Source organism: Moschus berezovskii, chromosome 15, assembly GCF_049115385.1.
Source record: "Moschus berezovskii isolate FMDL1 chromosome 15, NW_MosBer_1.0, whole genome shotgun sequence".
Classification (NCBI taxonomy): domain Eukaryota; kingdom Metazoa; phylum Chordata; class Mammalia; order Artiodactyla; family Moschidae; genus Moschus; species Moschus berezovskii.
The window spans coordinates 52590839-52611621 of record NC_142474.1 but is presented as its reverse complement, the minus strand read 5'-3'; the positions used below and the strand labels follow the sequence as shown (position 1 = coordinate 52611621).

General features: G+C 41.5%; 1 protein-coding gene across 3 annotated transcripts in view; it reads left to right on the top strand.

Moving 5' to 3' along the window:
• The first annotated feature begins 418 nt into the window (after positions 1-418).
• Positions 419-20783, top strand: part of STAM (signal transducing adaptor molecule) — a 70084-nt gene continuing 49719 nt past the window's right edge. For 2 of the 3 annotated variants that reach the window (XR_008686414.2, XM_055429474.2), the window contains exons 1-2: positions 419-1042; positions 18729-18813. Coding sequence is in view for 1 of the 3 variants with exons in the window: in XM_055429474.2 (XP_055285449.1) it covers positions 1003-1042; positions 18729-18813 (125 nt within the window). In the remaining 2 variants the exon portion in view is untranslated. The remainder of the gene's footprint in view (positions 1043-18728; positions 18814-20783) is intronic. The other variant, XM_088844060.1, reaches the window with a different exon arrangement.

The window sequence follows — 20783 nt, the reverse complement described above, 5'->3', positions numbered from 1 at the left end:
ATTATTGTTAAATTAACTTATAAATAAAATTACTAAGTAGTTTAAGTTATTACTAACCACTGATCAAGCTTTAGATCCATTTTTCAGCTTTCTTTTTTTTTTTGCTCGGCTTTTTTTTTTGGGGGGGGGGGTGTTTATCGCAGACCTTTTTGGTCAACTGCTAATCACTGGTAACAGCCGGCGGATCACACAGCTAGTAGCTGCCAACGCCCAGCTAGAAGAGCTTTCGACAGAGCTTCCAGGCAGGCCTTCGGGGACTCGCTGGAAGGTGCCAACGCCGCCCCGGCCTCCGCGAGGAGCCGCGCGCCTGACACTCCCCTCTTCGGGATTCGGGCCAAGCCGCCCGCTCACATGACTTAACCAGAGCAAGCTTCCTGTCACCGCGGGCAGCGACCTGAACTCATAAGCCCTTTTACTTAGATGAGGAAAGGAGTTTCCATCCTCCGCCCTCGGGACCACAAACGTGCCCACCATCGGAGCACGGGGGAGAAGAGGGTTTCTCCCTACCCAGACGCGACCCCTTTTCTTTCTGCTCAGCCTCTGATTCACGCCTGAGCTCGTTAGTCGTCTTCGGTGCGCCTGGAGGACCCCGTCCTCCGGAGGCTCCGGACCAAGGCCAAGTCAGGAAAGGCAGGCATCCCTGCCACTGTCCCGTGGGGCTAGTCAAAGGCGGTCCGGGCGGAGGGGGCTCGGAGGCTGGGCCGGTTTCTGCGGGGCACGTTCGGGGCACGTTCGGGGCAGGTTCTGGACGGGCGACGCCCAGGGCACCCAGATTCCCGACAGGCTCCGCGCCCGGGGCCTTCGCGGCTCCTCCGCTCTTGCCGCCGCCGCCGCTGCCGCTGCCGCGGTTGCTGGGGGTCGGGGAGAGCTGGGGCTGTTGCGGGCCGCGGAGAGTCCGTCTCGGCCGCTGTTTTTGCCCGAGGAGACTTCCTTCTTAGGTCGCACCCTGACTCCCGTGGTGTCAAGGGGGAGTCCCTCCGGACACCTCTGCACGCAGTGGAGATGCCTCTGTTTGCCACCAATCCCTTCGATCAGGATGTCGGTAGGTGCTTCTGCTGCCCCCTGTCCACCCCCCGGCCCGCTCGGCCCGCTCCCGGCGGACGGTCTGGACCCCCGGGCCGGGCGGAATGCTGCCTCTTTCCTGAGGCTCTTTCTGTAAGGGTTTGGAGGAGGTTGGGGGCTTGTCGCATCTTTTTGGAAAAAAAAAAGGGGGGGGTGGGGACTGAGAGAGCCTGGGAAACAGGCCTGGAGCTGGGGCTGTGGGTTCCGAAAGAACTGCTGGAAAGGTGGGTGTCGAAGGCCGCGGAGGAACAGCTGGTGTGGCATCTGGTGCTTGGACATTGCTCCCGGGAGGACAGAATCGAGAGTTAGGGAGTCCCAGCTGGCGTAGGATGATCAGCTGTGTGATGAAGGGTTTCCCGGGCACATGTCAAACGTTGGGAACTGGGATAATGTTTTAGGTTAGCTTTCTTAGAGGAAATTAAAATCTGTTTTATAACTGTACCAGGGAGAGGGAGGAGAGAACTTTGGTTAAGGGTAGACTCTTAAAGATACTGGGAGAGAAATTAAGATGAAATACTTGACAACAGTATAAACACGCGTGAGGACCTGAGTCGCTGGGCTGCCTTCCTAGGGTAGGTCTCAGTACTTTAAGTGTAGAAGAGGATCTGGGATCTGAAAATACTAATTTGTTGTGAATTTGAAATACTCTTTTTTGTTTCGTGAATCACAGGTTTTAAGTCCTGATCATACGAATTCAACAGGTTAGCTGTGTGTGTGTGTGTGTTTTCCTCCTCTGAGGGTAATAATGACAGGAGTTTGAGTTTTCCCTGAGAGAATTTTGGGGTAACTACCTTGGCTCACAGGTGTGAAATGAACGCAAGTTAAACATCATGTCTAATTGTTATAGTCAAAAATAAGGACGACCTTATGGAATTGCTATTTCTGTATTTGTATAGATTAATTATGAAAGGTTTGAATTTGCTTTTTAATTCCCAACTTACAGCCTGCCACTGAAGCTTGAGGGTTTGGGTTAAGATTAGAAAAGATTTCAGTCCTGTCCCCACCACTGCCTAGCTCAGAGGGAAATCATGGGCAGATTACTTAAGTTCTTTGAGTCCTGGTGTCCTCATCTTTAAAGAGAGGGAAAACACATCCTGTTTGTGGTTCAGTGACATAACATGTATAGAGGATCTCCTGCAGTGCCTTTAGATAGTAGGCATCAACTCAAAGATAACTTTTTGGGACATTTTAAATGAATGTCCTGCATCCTAGCAGTGGATGGAGCATTAGAGGTCACTAGGAGTATTTAATAAATAAATAATTGGGAAGAAACATTTAATTTAATAAGTACTTAGCACACACTGTTTATAGGACACTGCTTGGTGACATAAGAGATAGTGATGAATAAGAGACGTGGTCGCTGTTCTCAAGCAGTTTTATAACTTACTACATTAATTTCCAGGGCAAATGGTTAAAATAAAACAGTTTCTTAACACCTGCTCCTTCTGTTTCCAGCACCTTGATCTAGTTTTCATGGTTGTATGTAACTGAGCTTCCACTTACCCAATCATCTTTATATCCCATTGCCCTTTGAACCCGCATTTCCATTGGATTTTTAATGTCAAATCCTTTCCCAGTACCTGCACTACCCAATTCAGACACAGGCTCCTTCTTGCTTTTACACTTTTGCTTGTATTGTTTCTTCTACGAAACTTTCTGCATGTCCTCATGATTAAAGGCCAACTCTGCATCCAGCTCATACCTGAATCATATCCTGATGACTCTAACCTGGGGTTTCCATAAGTGACGAATGGTTTGGACCAAGTAAATGTCTTTGTCAAGGGTATCTGTCCTCTGCAATGTAGGGTGTTTAGTAGCATCCCTGACCTCTCCCGGCTTGATGTCAGTGGCACCTCTCCCCACCCAACCCACAGCTATGATTTGAAACATCTCTAGACACAGCTAAATGTCCCCAGAGGGCACAGAATAGTTTCCAGTTGAGGAACATTGTTCTATCCCACTCTTGTTGCCGCCCTTTTCAGACCTCCTGCAATACTTTTTGTCTTTACTAAATTATTTCATATTAAGGTGGTGTTGGAGAAAACTCTTGAGAGTCCCTTGGACTGCAAGGAGATCCAACCAGTCCATTCTAAAGGAGATCAGTCCTGGGTGTTCACTGGAAGGACTGATGCTAAAGCTGAAACTCCAGTACTTTGGCCACCTCATGTGACAAGTTGACTCAATGGAAAAGACTCTGATGCTGGGAGGGATTGGGGGCGGGAGGAGAAGGGGATGACAGAGAATGAGATGGCTGGATGGCATCACCGACTTGACGGACATGAGTTTGAGTGAACTCCGGGAGTTGGTGATGGACAGGGAGGCCTGGCGTGCTGTGATTCATGGTGTCGCAAAGAGTCGGACATGACTGAGTGACTGAACGGAACTGAAAGGTAGTCATATCTTGCGTTATGCTTCTTAACTCTTACTTGTTGCTACAGAGGAGATGCTTAATAAAAGTTTGTTGAGTTGAGAATGTATCAGTTGAACCTGCTAGGGTAAGCTTCTTGAGTATAGGAGCATTGTTTTGCTCCAGAAAAGCTTACTTTTTAGCTTCTTTGTTTTTGGCTCTCTGGCTGGTGACTGGTGGAGTCTTAGTTCCCTGTCAAACCTGTGCCTTTGGCAGTGGAAGCAGAATTCTAACCACTGGACCACCAGGGAAGTCCCAGAAAATTTTACCTTTTAAAAGCTAGGTTTTAGTGTTTGGATCACAACTTTCCCCATGATCCATGTATCAAAATATCATGAAAGGTTATCTAAGAAGACTTGCAAGAGACTCCCAGTAAATCATCCTTGGACAGAGTCCATTAGACTCCCATTAAAACTTTTTTTTCTAGGATAACATACAGAATATAGTATGTTTAATACATTTAACGATTTTTTCTCACTTTATCCATCAGTGAGCATGTCAGTGATAAACTTTCACTAACTCATTTGATTTTTTTATCACTTAACATTAGCATATATTTTTACCACTTCAAAATTAATTGCTGTTAGCTTTATTCACCAATAAACTGGTAAACTAAAACCATAAATCAGAAATTTACTGATTTATACCACGTAACATTTTACATTCCAGCTTGTGCTTCTTCCAGCCCAGCGTTCCTCATGATGTACTCTGCTGCTGCTGCTGCTAAGTCACTTCAGTCGTGTCCGACTCTGTGCGACCCCATAGACAGCAGCCAACCAGGCTCCCCCGTCCCTGGGATTCTCCAGGCAGGAACACTGGAGTGGGTTGCCATTTCCTTCTGCATATAAGTTAAATAAGCAGGGTGACAATATACAACCTTGACATGCTCCTTTTCCTATTTGGAACCAGTCTGTTGTTCCATGTCCAGTTCTAACTGTTGCTTCCTGACCTGCATACAGGTTTCTCAAGAGGCAGGTCAGGTGGTCTGGGATTCCCATCTCTTTCAGAATGTTCCACAGTTTATTGTGATTGACACAGTCAAAGGCTTTGGCATAGTCAATGAAGCAGAAATAGATGTTTTTCTGAAACTCTCTTGCTTTCTCCATGATCCAGCGGATGTTGGCAATTTGATCTCTGGTGCCTCTGCCCTTTCTAAAACCTGCTTGAACATCTGGGAGTTCACGGTTTACATACTGCTGAAGCCTGGCTTGGAGAATTTTGAGCATGACTTTACTAGCGTGTGAGATAAGTGCAATTGTGCGGTAGTTTGAGCATTCTTTGGCATTGCCTTTCTTTGGGATTGGAATGAAGACTGACCTCTTCCAGGTCCGTCTAGTCAAGGCAATGGTTTTTCCCGTGGTCATGTATGGATGTGAGAGTTGGACTGTGAAGAAAGCTGATCGCCGAAGAATCGATGCTTTTGAACTGTGGTGTTGGAGAAGACTCTTGAGAGTCCCTTATACTGCAAGGAGATCCAACCAGTCCATTCTAAAGGAGATCAATCCTGGATGTTCATTGGAGGGACTGATGCTAAAGCTGAAACTGCAATACTTTGGCCACCTCATGCGACGAGTTGACTCACTGGAAAAGACTCTGATGCTGGGAAAGGTTGGGGGCGGGAGGAGAAGGGGACGACGGAGAATGAGATGGCTGGATGGCATCACCGACTCTGTGGACATGAGTTTGAGTGTACTCCGGGAGTTGGTGATGGATAGGGAGGCCTGGCGTGCTGTAATTCATGGGGTCGCGGAGAGTCGGACACAACTGAGTGACTGAACTGAACTGAACATTTTACATAAAGAAGTAAAATACTGAAGATAACTTTTCCTTTGAAGAAACGCCTCAATATGTTATTAGAACATATGCTCCCTGAGGACAGAGCTTTTTGTTTGGTTTGTTCACCACTGTATTCCTAACATGTAGACCACTGTCTGGCACTAATAAACATTCAGTAAACATTGAACACATGAATCTCATTTCAGATGTTTTACTTCTTGCTCAGTTGAACTCTTGAATTATAAAGATAACTCATTCCATCAAGCTTTTATTTCAAAGTCCCTGGTGAATCCCATTTTACCAAATCCATTGGTCAATTCCTAGTCCATTTCTTTGTTGATCTCTTAGCATTCCTGTTTTTTATGTACTTTATTCTCTTAGTTTCTAGGACACCAAACTTTTTCTTTCTACTTAGCTCTTTTTAAGTCTTTTTGGATTCCCTCTCTTTCTCTCTCTTTTTTTTTTTGACTTCCAAATGTTCAGTCCTAGAACTTAATTTTTGATATATATTTTTTTCCCTTTGGAGTCTTACAAGGTGATTTAGCTTAGTGTTAAGAATTCAGGCTCTGAAGCCGCACTGCCTAAACTCAATTCCCAGGTTAGCTGCTGACCAGCTGTGTAACTTTGCTTAGTTGCTTAAATATACTGTGCCTTGGTTTCCTTATTGTTAGTATGGGAAATAGAGATAATAACAGTGTTTGATTTCTTCCCCAAACCTGCTCAGTCCTTCATCCTTGCCTATTTCAATAGATGGCATTGCTGATATTTACTATCACTCATCTCTAATGTCTGCTGCTGCTGCTAAGTAGCGTCAGTCGTGTCCGACTCTGTGCGACCCCATAGACAGCAGCCCACCAGGCTCCCCTGTCCCTGGGATTCTCCAGGCAAGAACACTGGAGAGGGTTGCCATTTCCTTCTCCAATGCATGAAAGTGAAAAGTGAAAGTGAAGATGCTTAGTCGTGTCCAACTCTTAGCGACCCCCTGGACTGCAGCCCACCAGGCTCCTCTGTCCATGGGATTTTCCAGGCAAGAGTACTGGAGTGGGGTGCCATTGCCTTCTCCGCTCTAATGTCTAGGAGTCATCATTGATGCTCCTTTTCCTTCACCCTCCACATCTGTACTTTAAGCCAGTTCTTCTGGCTCTCCTTTAAAAATATATCTAGAATCTCATCACTTCTCCTTCGCTCATCACTGTTATCTTACTCCAGTCATCCTTCTCTCTTTGATAGACTGTGGCAGGAGCTGTCGGCTTCTTTGCTTCTAGTTCTTGCCCTTTTCAATCAGTTTTCATTTACAAAGATCCATGTTCTTTTAAAAATCTGAGATACTGTCGTTTACCTGCTCAGAATCTTCCAGGACCTTCCCATGCCACTTACTGGGAAATGCAAGTTCCTAGTGTGGCTCACAGTCTGGTCCTTCCTGTGTTCTGATATTATGATCTCCAAACAGTTTCATTCTAAGCTTCTTGTTTCTTAGTACACCAAGCTCATTTCTGCTGTGGTATCTGTGTTGTGCTGTTTTCTTTGTCTAGAACACTCTTCCCCCAAGTATTTGAAGATTTGGTATTCATCAATCGTTCAAGACTGTTCAAATAAGTTTCTAAGAGCGGCTTCCCCTAATTTCTTTCTGTAAAAAATATCCATCTTCACCCTGTGTCCTTGTTCCATTTTGTTTCTCCATTGTACTCAGCTACCTCCCATTGATTGATTGATTGTCTCCTGTGTAGAATATAAACTCCTGGAGGATGAGAAATTTTCAGTTCTGTTCCTAATACCTTAGGGCCAATGCCTGGTACATAGGAAGCACTCAATATGTGTTTATTAAATAATGAGTTGTTGATATTTTGCTCCCTCTCTGGCCTTGCCCATCTATTTGGTGTTCTGTTACCACCTAAAAAAATCAATGTCAGAAAACTGAGCTTATCTTTCCAGATGGGTTCTTTCTTAATTATGTAGTTTATTTTATCATGTTCTAGTTATCTTGGTTTGAAACCCAAGAGATATCTTTGAAATCATTACCCTGCTTCTGCCGAATCATCATGTCTTAGTTTTTATAATACTGTGTTTGCATTCCTAGTCACACTATTTTGGTCCAGTTCATACCCTACAATCTTGCTCATGTTTTGTTAGCCCAGTCAGTATCAAACCACAACGAGTTTAATTTTCATAAATGTCAGTATCACAGTCTCCTGCAGTTTAGTGTGAGGGAAAGACCTTGCTTGAGCTTTGGGATTAAACTGCAGATACAGAGTCGGCTCTTACTAGTGGGCAGAATGTGGACTTAAAAAACACACAACATTCTCTTTACTGGAGTTGACTATTCAAATTCAGCATGTTCAGAATTACATTCAAACTTTTCTTCTTGAGTAAGCTTTTCCTCTATTCCGATGACTGGTGCTTCAGTTTACATAGTCACATATGTCAAGAACCCGAGTGTCATTCTTAAATTCTGAAGTTGTCATTTTCCAGATTCTCACAGGAAATACATGCTGTCTGCTGTGAGCCGGGTACCCTGAACTTGCCCTCAAGGATTCTGGTGCTGCCGTAGTCTGTGTGCTTCTAATAGCTCTTAAGTTTATTCACTGGTCCCTCCATTCATGTCTCCCATCCTTTTTTTCCTCACTGCCTCCACCCAGGCATGTTTAGCTTGCTCTCTGATGAGTGGTCCAGCAGCTATCTTATCCCTGCTTCCAGTCTGTCCCCAGTTATTTTCCAGGTGACAGTGATATTTCTAAAATGTAAATGTGATCTTATGGCTCCTCTGATTAAAATAGTTGAATGAATCTACAGCTCTCCACAGGAATTTGCACTTTCCAGCATAGCATATATGACCTAACCCTAATCTCTTCGGCCTCTACATTTCTCCTCAAGGCATATTTCCTGGTTGGTTTTACACCATGGCTTTTTCGTTTGTAGATTCTCTGACCTGACGTACTTTTCTCTTCCTTAATCCCTATTAAAGGCTCTTTTGAGGAGATGATGCACGTAAAGCACTCACCCCAGTACCTGAGCGAGGGATACATTTCAGATCCTCTTATAATCAAGTTAGACAACAATTTGGAGGAGGCTGCTCAGCTTCTGTCTTTCAAATTTAATTAACTTTATAAAGATCGCTGGGCTAGTAAATGGCTGAACCAGAATTCAAGTGCAAGTTGTCTCACTCAGTCTTTACTCATGCTAAATAACTGGTAATTGTTAGCAGAATATAAGCACTCTCTATAGGGCTTTCCAGGTGGCGCTAGTTGTAAAGAACCCACCTGCCAATGCAGGAGACAGAAGAGATGCCGGTACAATCCATAGGTTGGGAAGATCCCCTGGAACCTTCTAGGGATGGCAGCCCACTCCAGTATTCTTGCCTGGAGAATCCCATGAACAGAAGAGCCTGGTGGGCTACAGTCCATAAGGTTGCAAAGAGTTGGACAGGACTGAAGCGACTTAGCATGCACGCACTCAGATTCTAAGAGGTGGAATCAGTTATTGTAAAACATACTGGGAAGGAAAATGTGAAAATCCAGAATACAGATCTGTTAAGGGTCTGCTGTCCACTGGGTTAAGAGATTTTCTACTCAATGTTTCTGCTGTTCCTGTTTTACTTCTCCTGTAGGTTATTCTTTCTTATGCGTCTAGGTTTTCAGTTCTATCTTGGGCTCTTTTCTGGGACACTTTCATGCTTTCCTTTGACACCTGCTTGCCTGTCTGGTCTCGTTAGAAGAGCTTTAGATTGCTCTGCCAATAGGATTTCCAGTGCTCAGGATGGACAGGAATGTTAGGTGAAACATTTCTGGAAAACTGAGTCTGATGATCTCCAAAAGAGGATGACTTCTTTAGGACTTGTGTTTTCCCTTGGCTGATTTGATGAACTCTTACATCTCCAGACTGATTGAATGAGTCTTTTTCCTATAGCCTGAACTTGGTACGCAGTCATCCTGGCAGCATCTCCCCAAATCTCTGGCAGTCATAAATTTTGAGAAAATCAGAAGTAGCTGCTTATCAGAAAAAATTCTTCAATCCTTGAGAAGACTACTGAAATTCAGATGAGGCTTGGTGTGTGATTTTTCTGGGTACTGGTAGGCAAATTTCTCAGTCTCCCGTTTTTGAGTATAATGGTAAGGATAATCGGAGGATAAAATGAGATCATTATGAAGCTTTGAATTCTTTGGAAGCAAGTCTGTTATATTTGCTTGTCACTTTTCCCTTTCCCACGAACCCTGTTTTTTGTCTTAGAAAATGAAGTTTTGACATCGCTGTTTACAAATCCATGTTGAACTGCTACCGATAGTTTATATTTTTCTGAATTAAAAAATGTTTATTGTTTTACAGCCTAGAAGAACTGAGCTATTGCTCTTGATCTTGAGAGGCAGCATCAGTAAATAATATGAACAGTTTTAGTGTTCTGAGTTGAGTGGCATCTCTGATCTCTTTATTAAGATTGAGTTAGATCCTGATCCTATTTATGCATACGAAAATGTTTAGCTTAATATCTGCTAATGACTGTGCCAGACACCCCTGGGTATGCCTTAATTCAGATCATCCTTAGTTGTGATAATAGACAATTTGTGTTTCATCAGACATAAGCTTGTCATTTCTAGTTAACTATTTACTTTTTAGTAAGTTAGGTTTTAGTAAGCTCAACTATTATATATTTTTTGCTGTTTTAAAAAATTTTTTATTGGAGTATAGTTGATTTACAGTGCTGTGTTTCTGTACAGCAAAGTGAATCAGTTATGCATATACATATATATATACTCTTTTATTTTTAGATTCTCTTCTCATATAGGCTATTGCAGAGCATATTGTATTAGTTAATAAACTGATAGGTTTCAAGATTTAAGTGTATTCTTTTAAATAATGCACTAAGCTTTTACAAAATCTGCTTGGCTACCAGTCAGTGAGAATGATGAATTAATTATTTAAGTGCACTACCAGATCAGAGTGATAGCCTGCTTTCCTTTTCTAAGATGAAGTACAGTCATCCCTCGATACTTGCAGGACTCCCGTGGACATAGAACTGCAGATGTTCAAAGTCCCTCATAAAATGGCATACTGTGTTCATATAACGTATGCACATCCTTCCATAGACTTATTTTTTTTACAGGTTGGAAAAGATGTTTTTACCATAGAAAATTTTTAAAAATATTCTTTACAAATCTTGAACACTTACAAATTAATAAGATACTTATGTTTAGTCACTAAGTTGTGCCCAACTCCTGCGACCCTATGGACTGTGGCCCGCAGGCTTCTCTACCCATGGGATTCTCCAGGCAAGAATACTGTAGTGGGTTGTCATTTCCTTCTCCGGGAGATCTTCATGACCTGAAATCAAACCTGGTCTCCTGCATTGCAGGCAGATATTTTACCAGCTGAGCTACAAGGGAAACCCTAAGACACTTACGTAGACGTACAAAAAGAGAGATGGGCAAAGGCTATGAACATGTATGTCACAGAAGAAAAATATAAGTAGTTGATATAAATAGTATATTACATTTGACTCACTAATAATTAAACATAGAGAAACTACAATAAAAGTGAAATATTTTTATTGTAAAGTTTAGGCAATTATTTCTGAAAATTAGCATATTTTTTGGCAGTTACTTGTGCTTGATATAAGTATCTGGTTACAAAAAGAAACCTGCAACCTTAAAAGAACACATTTAAAAAAATATGTATATAAAAATAAAGCATTGGAGGGCTTTGCTACTTCCCTGGCACATTGGACATGGAAACATGAGATCTTTCTTTTTCCTGCCAGTATTTCCTCCTTTTCTAGTTATTTTGAGAGATTTGTTCAATCAGTCTAACTAAACCACACATGACCAAAGCCCCTCAGGGGTTCTGGAAGGAAAATTCAGATTCGAGGTATTCAGGAGAGTCAAGAAGAAGCACGTCTCCCTCTGAGTTCATCCCAAAGGGGATGAATACTCCCATATACTTTCAGTCAGGGGTCCCTAGCCTCTGGGATCTAATGCCTGATAATCTGACATGGAGCTGATGTATTAATAATAGAAATAAAGTTCACAGTAAATGTATTGTGCTTAAATCACCCCAAACCACCCCCACCCCACCCCTGCCTTCCATGAAATTGGTCCCTGGTGCCAAAGAGGTTGGGGACCACTGCTATAAATCATCTCTAGATTATTTGTAATACCTAGTAAAATGTAAATGCTATGTCAATAGTTGTAAATACAGTGTAAGTGCTATGTAAATAGTCATCCATGCACAGCACATTCAAGTTTGCCTTTTGGAACCATTTGGAATTTTTCTTTTTCTGACAGTTTTGACCTGTGGATGCTGAATCTGCAGACTGTAAATGTTAAGACTGGAGGATCTTGTTCGGGATGACTCACTCAGTCTTCTTAGGTGACAAATGGTTTGGGGGTTTAATGGGGCGAGGTTCTGGGACTCCTCAGAGCAGTTCCCCTTGGATTTACTTCACACGTTGGGTTTCTTTTAAGATAATTTTTTCTTCAAAATGGTTGAATAATAAAGGATTTTACTAATCTTTGTCCATGTTTTCTGGAAAGTGTTAGTTGCTCAGTCGTGTCTAACTCTTTTGCAAGCCCATGGGCTGTAGCCTGCCAGGCTCCTCTGTCCATGGGATTTTCCAGGCTAGAATACTGGAATGGGTTGCCATTTTCCTTCTCCAAGGGATCTTCCAAACTTAGGGATCAAACCCAGGTCTCCTGCATTGCAGTCAGAGAATCTTTACAATCTGAGCCACCAGGGAAAAGTGAAAGTGAAAGTCACTCAGTTGTGTCTGACTCTTTGCAACCCCACGGACTATACAGTCCATGGAATTCTCTAGGTCAGAATACTGGAGTGGGTAGCCTTCTGCTTCTCCAGGGGATCTTCCCAACCCAGAGATCGAACCCAGATCACCCAGGGAAGGGAACCTTTAAATACTTGGAATTTCCCAAGTGGTAGGAGCATCTTTCATATTTATGGTGGGTTCCTGGGACAATACTTTGGTTTATGCTAGTAAAATCACTCAATATGGGGGCTGAGCCCTCCAAAAAGACTAATCTTGTGATTAGATGGCTGGCGCTTTGATTTACATGGTATCAGTTGGACCTCCACAAAGGAAGAGGAGGCTTGGAGATGGAGTTCCAGGAGGCGGCCCCTCATTCAGTCAGCAATACCTTCTCAATGAAACCCCAATAAAAACCATGGACACCCAGCCTCCATTGAGCTTCCTGGTTGGTGATCCACAGTGACGTGCCAGGAGGATGAGGCGTCCTGAGGGTGTGGAAGCTTTGCTTTTGAGATCATCCCAGACCCAGCCCTGTGCATATCTCTTCTTTGGCTGGTTGACATTTGTATATTTTGTAATAAAACTGTAATTATAGGTGATTTTCTTCATTCTGTAAGTGGTTATAGTGAATCAGTGAACCCAAGGGGATAGTGGAAACCCCTGAATCTGTAGCCAGTTGGTCAGAATGCATGTGGCCTGGGAAGCCCAGAGCTTGTTTCTTGTGTCTGAAGTGAGGGGAGACTTGGAGTCCTGTACCTTCAACCTGTGAAGTGTATGCTAAATCCAGGTAGCTAGCATTAGATTTAACTTGTAGAGGGTTTCTGCACTGAAAAGTGAAATTTGAAAGAAACACTGAAATAGATGTTATTAAAGGTCTATGTTTCTATGACCCTTCTGGATTCATTTTGCAGTTGTATGATCAGGTTTAGCATTTGTTGAGCGTTTAGACTGAAAACATGAATGTTCAAAGAACTACCCAAAGTAGAAATTGTTATTTTTAAGGGATTTACAGTTATGGAAGCTTGAACAGGTCAATTTGATTGTTACCATCTTGGCATACCTGCCAGTGAGAACACATTAAACGGCATTTCAGCATTTGCTTTCAAAGTAGCTGACTTACTTTGTTTCCAGATTTATGTTAAGTTTCTCATCTTTTTTCCCCTCTTCCAAACTATTTTTTACGTGTTGGCAGCAGATTTATTTTTCCCCCCTAAAAGTCCAATTCTGATCAGATTGTTTCCTTGCTCAAAATTTTCTTAGCTCTCTGGTGTTTCATGAATTAATACAGATCCCCTCATGGTTAAAGCTCATTTAAAACAATTTAGTGAGTCTAGAAATTCTCTTACTTGTAGCTGCATCTTGCTTGCTTCATTTTTTTCCTGGTGGACTTTCTCAGAATTCCAATAAAGAGGCAAAAGAGAAAATACTCCAGACACAGATCTTTCCTACTGGTGCAGATAGTGACATAGTGCATCAGTTCAGGTATTCTGGACTTTCTTGTTATGTTGCTGTTACATAGTGACAAGAACTTTAGGTCTTCTGTAAGTCTATAGTAACCTTGTTTTCAGTTCAGTTCAGTCGCTCAGTCGTGTCCGACTCTCCGCGACCCCATGAATCACAGCACGCCAGGCCTCCCTGTCCATCACCAACTCCCGGAGTTCACTCAAACTCATGTCCACAGAGTTGGTGATGCCATCCAGCCATCTCATTCTCTGTCGTCCCCTTCTCCTCCCGCCCCCAACCTTTCCCAGCATCAGAGTCTTTTCCAGTGAGTCAACTCGTCGCATGAGGTGGCCAGAGTATTGCAGTTTCAGCTTTAGCATCAGTCCTTCCAATGAACACCCAGGACTGATCTCCTTTAGAATGGACTGGTTGGATCTCCTTGTAGTCCAAGGGACGCTCAAGAGTCTTCTCCAGCACCACAGTTCAAAAGAATCAATTCTTTGGCGATCAGCTGGAACAACAGACTGGTTCCAAATAGGAAAAGGAGTACGTCAAGGCTGTATATTGTCACCTTGCTTATTTAACTTATATGCAGAGTACATCATGAGGAACGCTGGGCTGAAAGAAGCACAAGCTGGAATCAAGATTGCTGGGAGAAATATCAATAACCTCAGATATGCAGATGACACTACCCTTATGGCAGAAAGTGAAGAGGAACTAAAAAGCCTCTTGATGAAAGAGGAGAGTGAAAAGGTTGGCTTGAAGCTCAACATTCATAAAACAAAGATCATGGCATCTGGTCCCATCACTTCATGGGAAATAGATGGAAAAACAGTGGAAACAGTGTCAGACTTTATTTTTTTGGGCTCCAAAATCACTGCAGATGCTGACTGCAGCCATGAAATTAAAAGGCACTTACTCCTTGAAAGGAAAGTTATGACCAACTTGATAGTATATTAAAAAGCAGAGACGTTACTTTGCCAACCTTGTTTTAGGTATAGAGTAAAGGAACTGGAGAAGACTCTGATGCTAGGAAAGGTTGGGGGTGGGAGGAGAAGGGGACGACAGAATGAGATGGCTGGATGGCATCACCGACTCCGTGGACATGAGTTTGAGTGAACTCCGGGAGTTGGTGATGGACAGGGAGGCCTGGCGTGCTGTGATTCATGGGGTCGCGGAGAGTCGGACATGACTGAGCGACTGAACTGAACTGAACTGACTGAAAGGAACAAGGGTCTTCTCTGGTGGCTCATTGGTAAAGACCCCACTTGCCAATGCAGACATAGGTTTGATCCCTGATCAGGTAGATCCCCTGGAAAAGGAAATGGAAACCCACTCCAGTGTTCTTGCCTGGGAAATCCCATGAATAGAGGAGCCTGGCAGGCTTAAAGTCCACAGAGGTCACAAAAGAGTTGGACATGACTTAGTGACTTAGTTTCTCTTTGGAGTTCACATGATTTTTTGTATCAGTTACTTTGACACTCTGTAGTTAGGCACATGTATGTTAAGGATAGTTGTCTTCTCTGAGAATTGACCTCTTTACCATTATGTAATGCCTCTGTCCATGATGATTTTCCTTGTTCCAAAGTTGGCTTCATCAGACATTAATATAACTAATCCCACTTCTTTGTGATTAGTGTCAGCATGCTGTATATTTCTCCATCCTTTTACTTTATATGTGTCTTTATATTTAAAGTGGGTTGCTTGTAGTTGACATTTAATTGTATCTCATTTTTTGATCACTGTGACAATCTCTGCCTGTATTTAGACCATTAACATTTAAAGTGATTATTGATATTGTTGGATAAACATCTACCATATCTCTTATAAATTTCTAGTTGTAACCCTTGTTTTTTATTTCTGTTTCTGATTCTCTTCGACCTGCTTTTGGAGTTTTAATTGAATATTTTATATGATTCCATTTTCTTTTTTTAGCATATTAATTATATATATTTTTTCTACTTTCTGTAACTGCCTAAGAGTTTACAAAATATATATGCATTTACAACTAGTCCAAGTTCACTTTCAAATAACATTGTGCCACTTCAGTGATAGTACAGCTCACCTTCTAGTAACAAAATATTCATATTCCTAATTTCTCTCTTTTGTTCCTGGTGTCTTTGCTGTGCTTCATTTCATTTATACATATGCCTGCACACACACACACACATTTATGTGTGCATATCTCCTATATCCTCCCTGAAGAACTTTTGAAACATTTCTTGCAAGGGCAGTCTGGTGGCAACAGATACCCTTAATGTTTCTTTATTTGAGAAAGACTGTCTTTTCCTTATGGATAATTCTACAGGCTATATAATCCTTGATTGGTGGTTATTTTCTCACAATACTATTTCATTCCGTTATCTCCTTGTTTGCATGGTTTCTAGATGTCAGGTATAATCATTTTGTTTACTTCTGAATAGGTAAGGTGTTTTCTTCTGCTGGCTTCTTTTTTTTTTTTAATTAAAATTTTTTTTTAAATTGGAGAATAATTGCTTTACAATGTTGTCTTAGTTTCTGCCGTACGGCAACATGTGGGAATTAGCTAAAAGTGTGTATATATCCCCTCCCTCTTGAACCTCCCTTCCATCTCCCACCCCCAGTCTCACTGCTCTAAATCATCACAGAGCACCAAGCTGAGCTCCCTGTGTTACACAGCAGCTTCCACTAGCTGTCTCTTTTACAGATGGTAGTGTATATGTCAGTGCTACTCTCCCAATTTGTCCCACCCTCTCCTTCCTCTGTTGTGTCCAGCAGTCCATTCTCTACATCTGTTGGCTTCTTTTTTTCCCCTTTATTTTTGATTTTCTGCTGTTTGAATATGATATGCCAATGTGTAGAGGGTTTGTTTCTTTATTTGACATTTATTGTACTTGGTGTTCCTCGAGCTTCCTGATCTGTGGTTTGGTGTCTGACATTAATTTGGGGGAGATTCCGAGTCATATTTGGTTCAAATATTTCTTCTTTTTCTTTTCCTGTTTCTTCTCTGGTATTCCAGCGATTCCTTTGTCACAGCTTTTATAGTTTCCCACAGCTCTTGGATAATCTGTTCCAGTGCTCCCACCCCCCGCTCCGGCCCTCTCCCCCATCACTTTTTCTCTTTGCTTTTCAGTTTTGAAAATTCCTAGTGACATGTCCTTAGGTTCAGAGATTCTTGCTTCAGCTGGGTCCAGACTGATGATAAGCCCATCCAAGGATGTTCATTTATATTATATTATTGTTTGATCTCTAGTATTTCGTTTTTAGAATTTCCATCTCTCTGCTTACATCGTCCATCTATTCTTGCATATTATCTCCTTTTTCCATTTAGAGCTCTTAGCATATTATCATATTCTTTAAAAATTCTGGTCTGATAATTTCAACATCCTTCTCATGTCTGAGTTTGGTTCTGATGCTCCTCTGATACCCTTCCAGTTGTGCTCTTTGCCTTATAGTGTGGCTTGCCAGCAGCTGGATATGATGTACTAGACGAAGGGACACCCGCCTTTAGTGGTGTGATGATCAGGTGCCAACTGTCCTGTGACTTGGGTTCAGTGAGCCTCTCTGCCCCTGGGGTGTGAATTCTCACATGCTTCTCAGTGTCCATCCCCTGCTCATCCCATTGGTGGGATGGGATGGCTCCAGTGGACTGGAGTTGGATATTCCCCTTCTCTCACGTGGAAGGCCGGAACAAGCTAGCTTTGGGATTTCTCTCCCCATAGTTGGGTTAATCTCTGGTAAAACACTAGTTGGTTAGGACTGATAAAATAATTTCTCTTGAGGGTAGGATTTTTTAGGAAGAGAATACTCTGGTGTATTTCAGAATGGTCAGTTTCTCTCCCCCTGCTGGAAAAATAGGGGAAATTTTCTGTGGTGTTCACCCTGAGAACCTGGAAGAAGGGTGGAATTGAAACTCACAAAAGTATGGGAAGTCTTCTAAGCTGCCTCTTCTGTGGTGTTTTAACTCAGACTTGTGCACACTTAGCTCCAGCAGTTTGATAGTTTCAGTGCAGATTTTCCTGCCCTGATATTGGTTCCTGGTGATGTTCGTGCTCGTGAGCTTCTGCTCTGTTAAATTGTGGTTCTGTGTATCTGCCTATCTATATGTATAATTTGGGGGCATCAGCTTGCCTTGTGACCACTTCTGAGGGCTCTAAAAAGAGTTGTTGTTTTCACTTTGTTTGGTGTTTTACTTGTTAGGATGAAGTGAATACTTCCAAGCTGCTTACATGCCGGACTGGAAAACTGGAAGAAAAAAAAAAATTCCTTATTTTTGCTGCCTAAGTCTCAACTATACCTGGTGTCTCCCTGTCTAGAAAAAATTTGCTTTACCTATGAAAAGTAAACCATCACTCATTTTCTCAAAATAGGGAAGTGATTGCTAGAGCCCTTGAGTGAGGAAATAGGGACTGCCTACATTTCAAACAGCATTAACCCATTTTGCTAACTTGGAAGTGCTCTTTTTCTTCATTCTCACTTGCAATAGTTGAATTTCCTGAGGATTCAACAGACTAGTTCTTAAGCTTTTTTTCTTACTAACAATACATGGTTCACCTTTCTTGGGTCTTCTCAGTAATTTACCATGGATCAGTGTTCTGTAGCTTTTGAAATATTGTTGCTGTTATTGCTTCTCATGTTTTCCTTATCCTTGGGTGTTTTCATTAAAATTCCTTTATTGTAATGAAGCAAGGGGGTCTAAATTAATGATTTGGTTTAATCTGCCATACCTCTTTTTTTTGTTTTTTAAATTGTCAAATTTAGATTTAAGGGAAAATATTCAGTTAAAGCTTGGTTTTCTTTTGTTCCGTGCCCCCTCCACCCTACTTCTCAGAATCCAAACTCAACAAATACATTGTTAATTTAATTCCCTGAAACATTTTGATAGAGACTTGTTCTTTGTCATGTTCCTTCGAGGGCAAGTAAAGCTAAGAACTATGTAAATAGTTAGTGAAGCTAACTATTAACTATTGATAATGAAGGAGTTCCTTATTTTGGTCTTTCTTTGTGCAGATAGGGATAGACCTGTGTGTGTGTGGATTTTTATAACAAAAAATCAGTAGCCCTTTTTTTTTTTTTTTAAATACCAAGTAACAAACAAATGAAGTATAAGTGGGGAAATAATTGTGATAGGTAACAAAGGTGCCCCACCTCCTTTTAAAGACAGACTTGACTATTTCATTAATCAGATGTTGACAACTATTGTGATTTGTTGGTACTTGGTTATACTGCAGTTTGGTAATTTGAATGTAGTCATTTACCTCTTAAAGATTTTTTAGAAATAATGTTTCTGCAATTTCTTCTTGTAATATACAGAGAAAGCAACCAGTGAGATGAATACTGCTGAGGATTGGGGCCTCATTTTGGATATTTGTGATAAAGTCGGTCAGTCTCGCACTGGGTAAGTGTTGCAGGGTTTCAAAGGATTTTTATTTTTTCGTCCTGTTTATTAATGGGAATAAAACTGGAGTTAGAAGGTAAAGCTTATTACTACACAATTTGGTTTGAATAAAGAATGTTTTCACTAGCAAGATTCGAGGAATAATCCCATTTAGGTTACTCCTTGTAACAGTAGGGACAGCATGACCAGAAACAGTGTTGATATTTTAATTATTCACCCTTGTCCATATTTGTCTCTAAAGTCTAGTTTTTCCCACTGATTTTTAAAAGAAATTTTATTGAAATATAGTTGATTTACATGTTGTGTTAATTTCTGCTGTACAACAAAGTAATTCACTTTTACCTATATATTTTTTTCATATTCTTTTCCATTGTGGTTTATCACAGGATATTGAATATATTTCCTTGCGCTACACAGTAGGACCTTATTGTTTAGCCATCCTCTATATAATAGTTTGCATCTGCTAATCCAAAACTTCCACTCAATCCCTCCCTCACATCCCCTCTGCTTTGGCAACCACCAGTCTGTTCTCCATGTCCCCAATTCTATTTCATATATAGGTTCATTTGTTTCATATTTTAGATTCCACATGTAAGTGAAATAATATGGCATTTGTCTTTTTCTGGCTTACTTCCCTTAGTATGTGATCTCCAGGTCCATCCATGTTGCTGCAAGTGGTATTATTTTATTCTTTTTTGGGGCTGAGTCATATTCCATTATATACACACCAGTCTTTATCCACTCATCTGTAGATGGATATTTAGGTTGTTTCTTTTCCCACTGATATTTAAAGTCATCACTGATTTCTCAGATACCAAATTTTTTGCTTATTTCTGTATTCTTTTCTTCTTTGTCACATCTGCACATTCGACTCAACTAATCATTGACTACAGAAAGAGACAGTTTAGGGAAATAGAATTGTAAACTTTTTGGCCTACAGACTTTTTGGTAATACAGGGAGTTCTAAACAGTGCAGCAAACTGAGTAGTGGTTTACAAGGCATATACAGAGTAATGGTTTCCTCCATTCCTGGGTTAATAACGTCCAGTTATGAGTAGCCACGTTTATCTCTTTGTGCCACACAAACACTCTCTTATTTACATACTTTCCTATGAAGAATGTTCAAGAGTGCTGCTAAATCATGCTGCATTCTCCTGGTTGTAGTATTAACCCTCTGATGGTGCCTTCTCAGGCTCTTCTTCGATCCCTTTTAAATAGACATAGTTCCTTAAACTTTCTCTGATCCTTTTTTTTTAACCCAGCACTTTTTCTTTCTTGTTTTCTCTCACAGCTTCCTAGTATCTTTATGTGACTTCTATATTTTTAGCTCTGATTCTGTTTACTCAAGCACTTCTCCCATGGATGCAGCATAATTTCAGAATATCACATGTTACAAGCCTCAGTCTCACCACCTAGAACCCTGAACTCATGTCCCTTTTTGCTTTAGACCTACATTTCCTCCTTTGTCCTCACCTCTGTTAATGACAAGGTTATTCTCATTTCTGCTTAAAACCTCAGGCTCACCCCTGCATTTAGTTTCTTACTGAATTCTGTCAGTTTGATCCATAATCTCCCTTGCGATTTTGATGTCATAGAGTCTCCTTAGTTAAGTTCCTGACCTTGGTCAGATTAGGCAGAAAAGTTTGTCTTTAAGGCCTTTCTGCCCCTTCACTTGAGATCTTTTTTATAATGTGCTCCTCCTGGCAGGCTCCCAAAGTTGTGGCCTGCAAGTGTGGCCTCATCCATCCTCTTTGTTGTCTTTGTATTTTAGTATCCTCAGTCTTGTTCTTTCCGGCCTGGTTGCTTCCTTAATTTAATTGAAGTTTGAGTAGCTGCTGCATGTTGCTTATCTATACCTTTTTCTCTGTTTCTGTTGATCACACTTTACTTGAGCCATCCTTAACCATGCTTAGACTAGTGAATTAACCTTCTGTCATTTCCTTCTGTCTTTTTCTATTCAGTTCTTATAA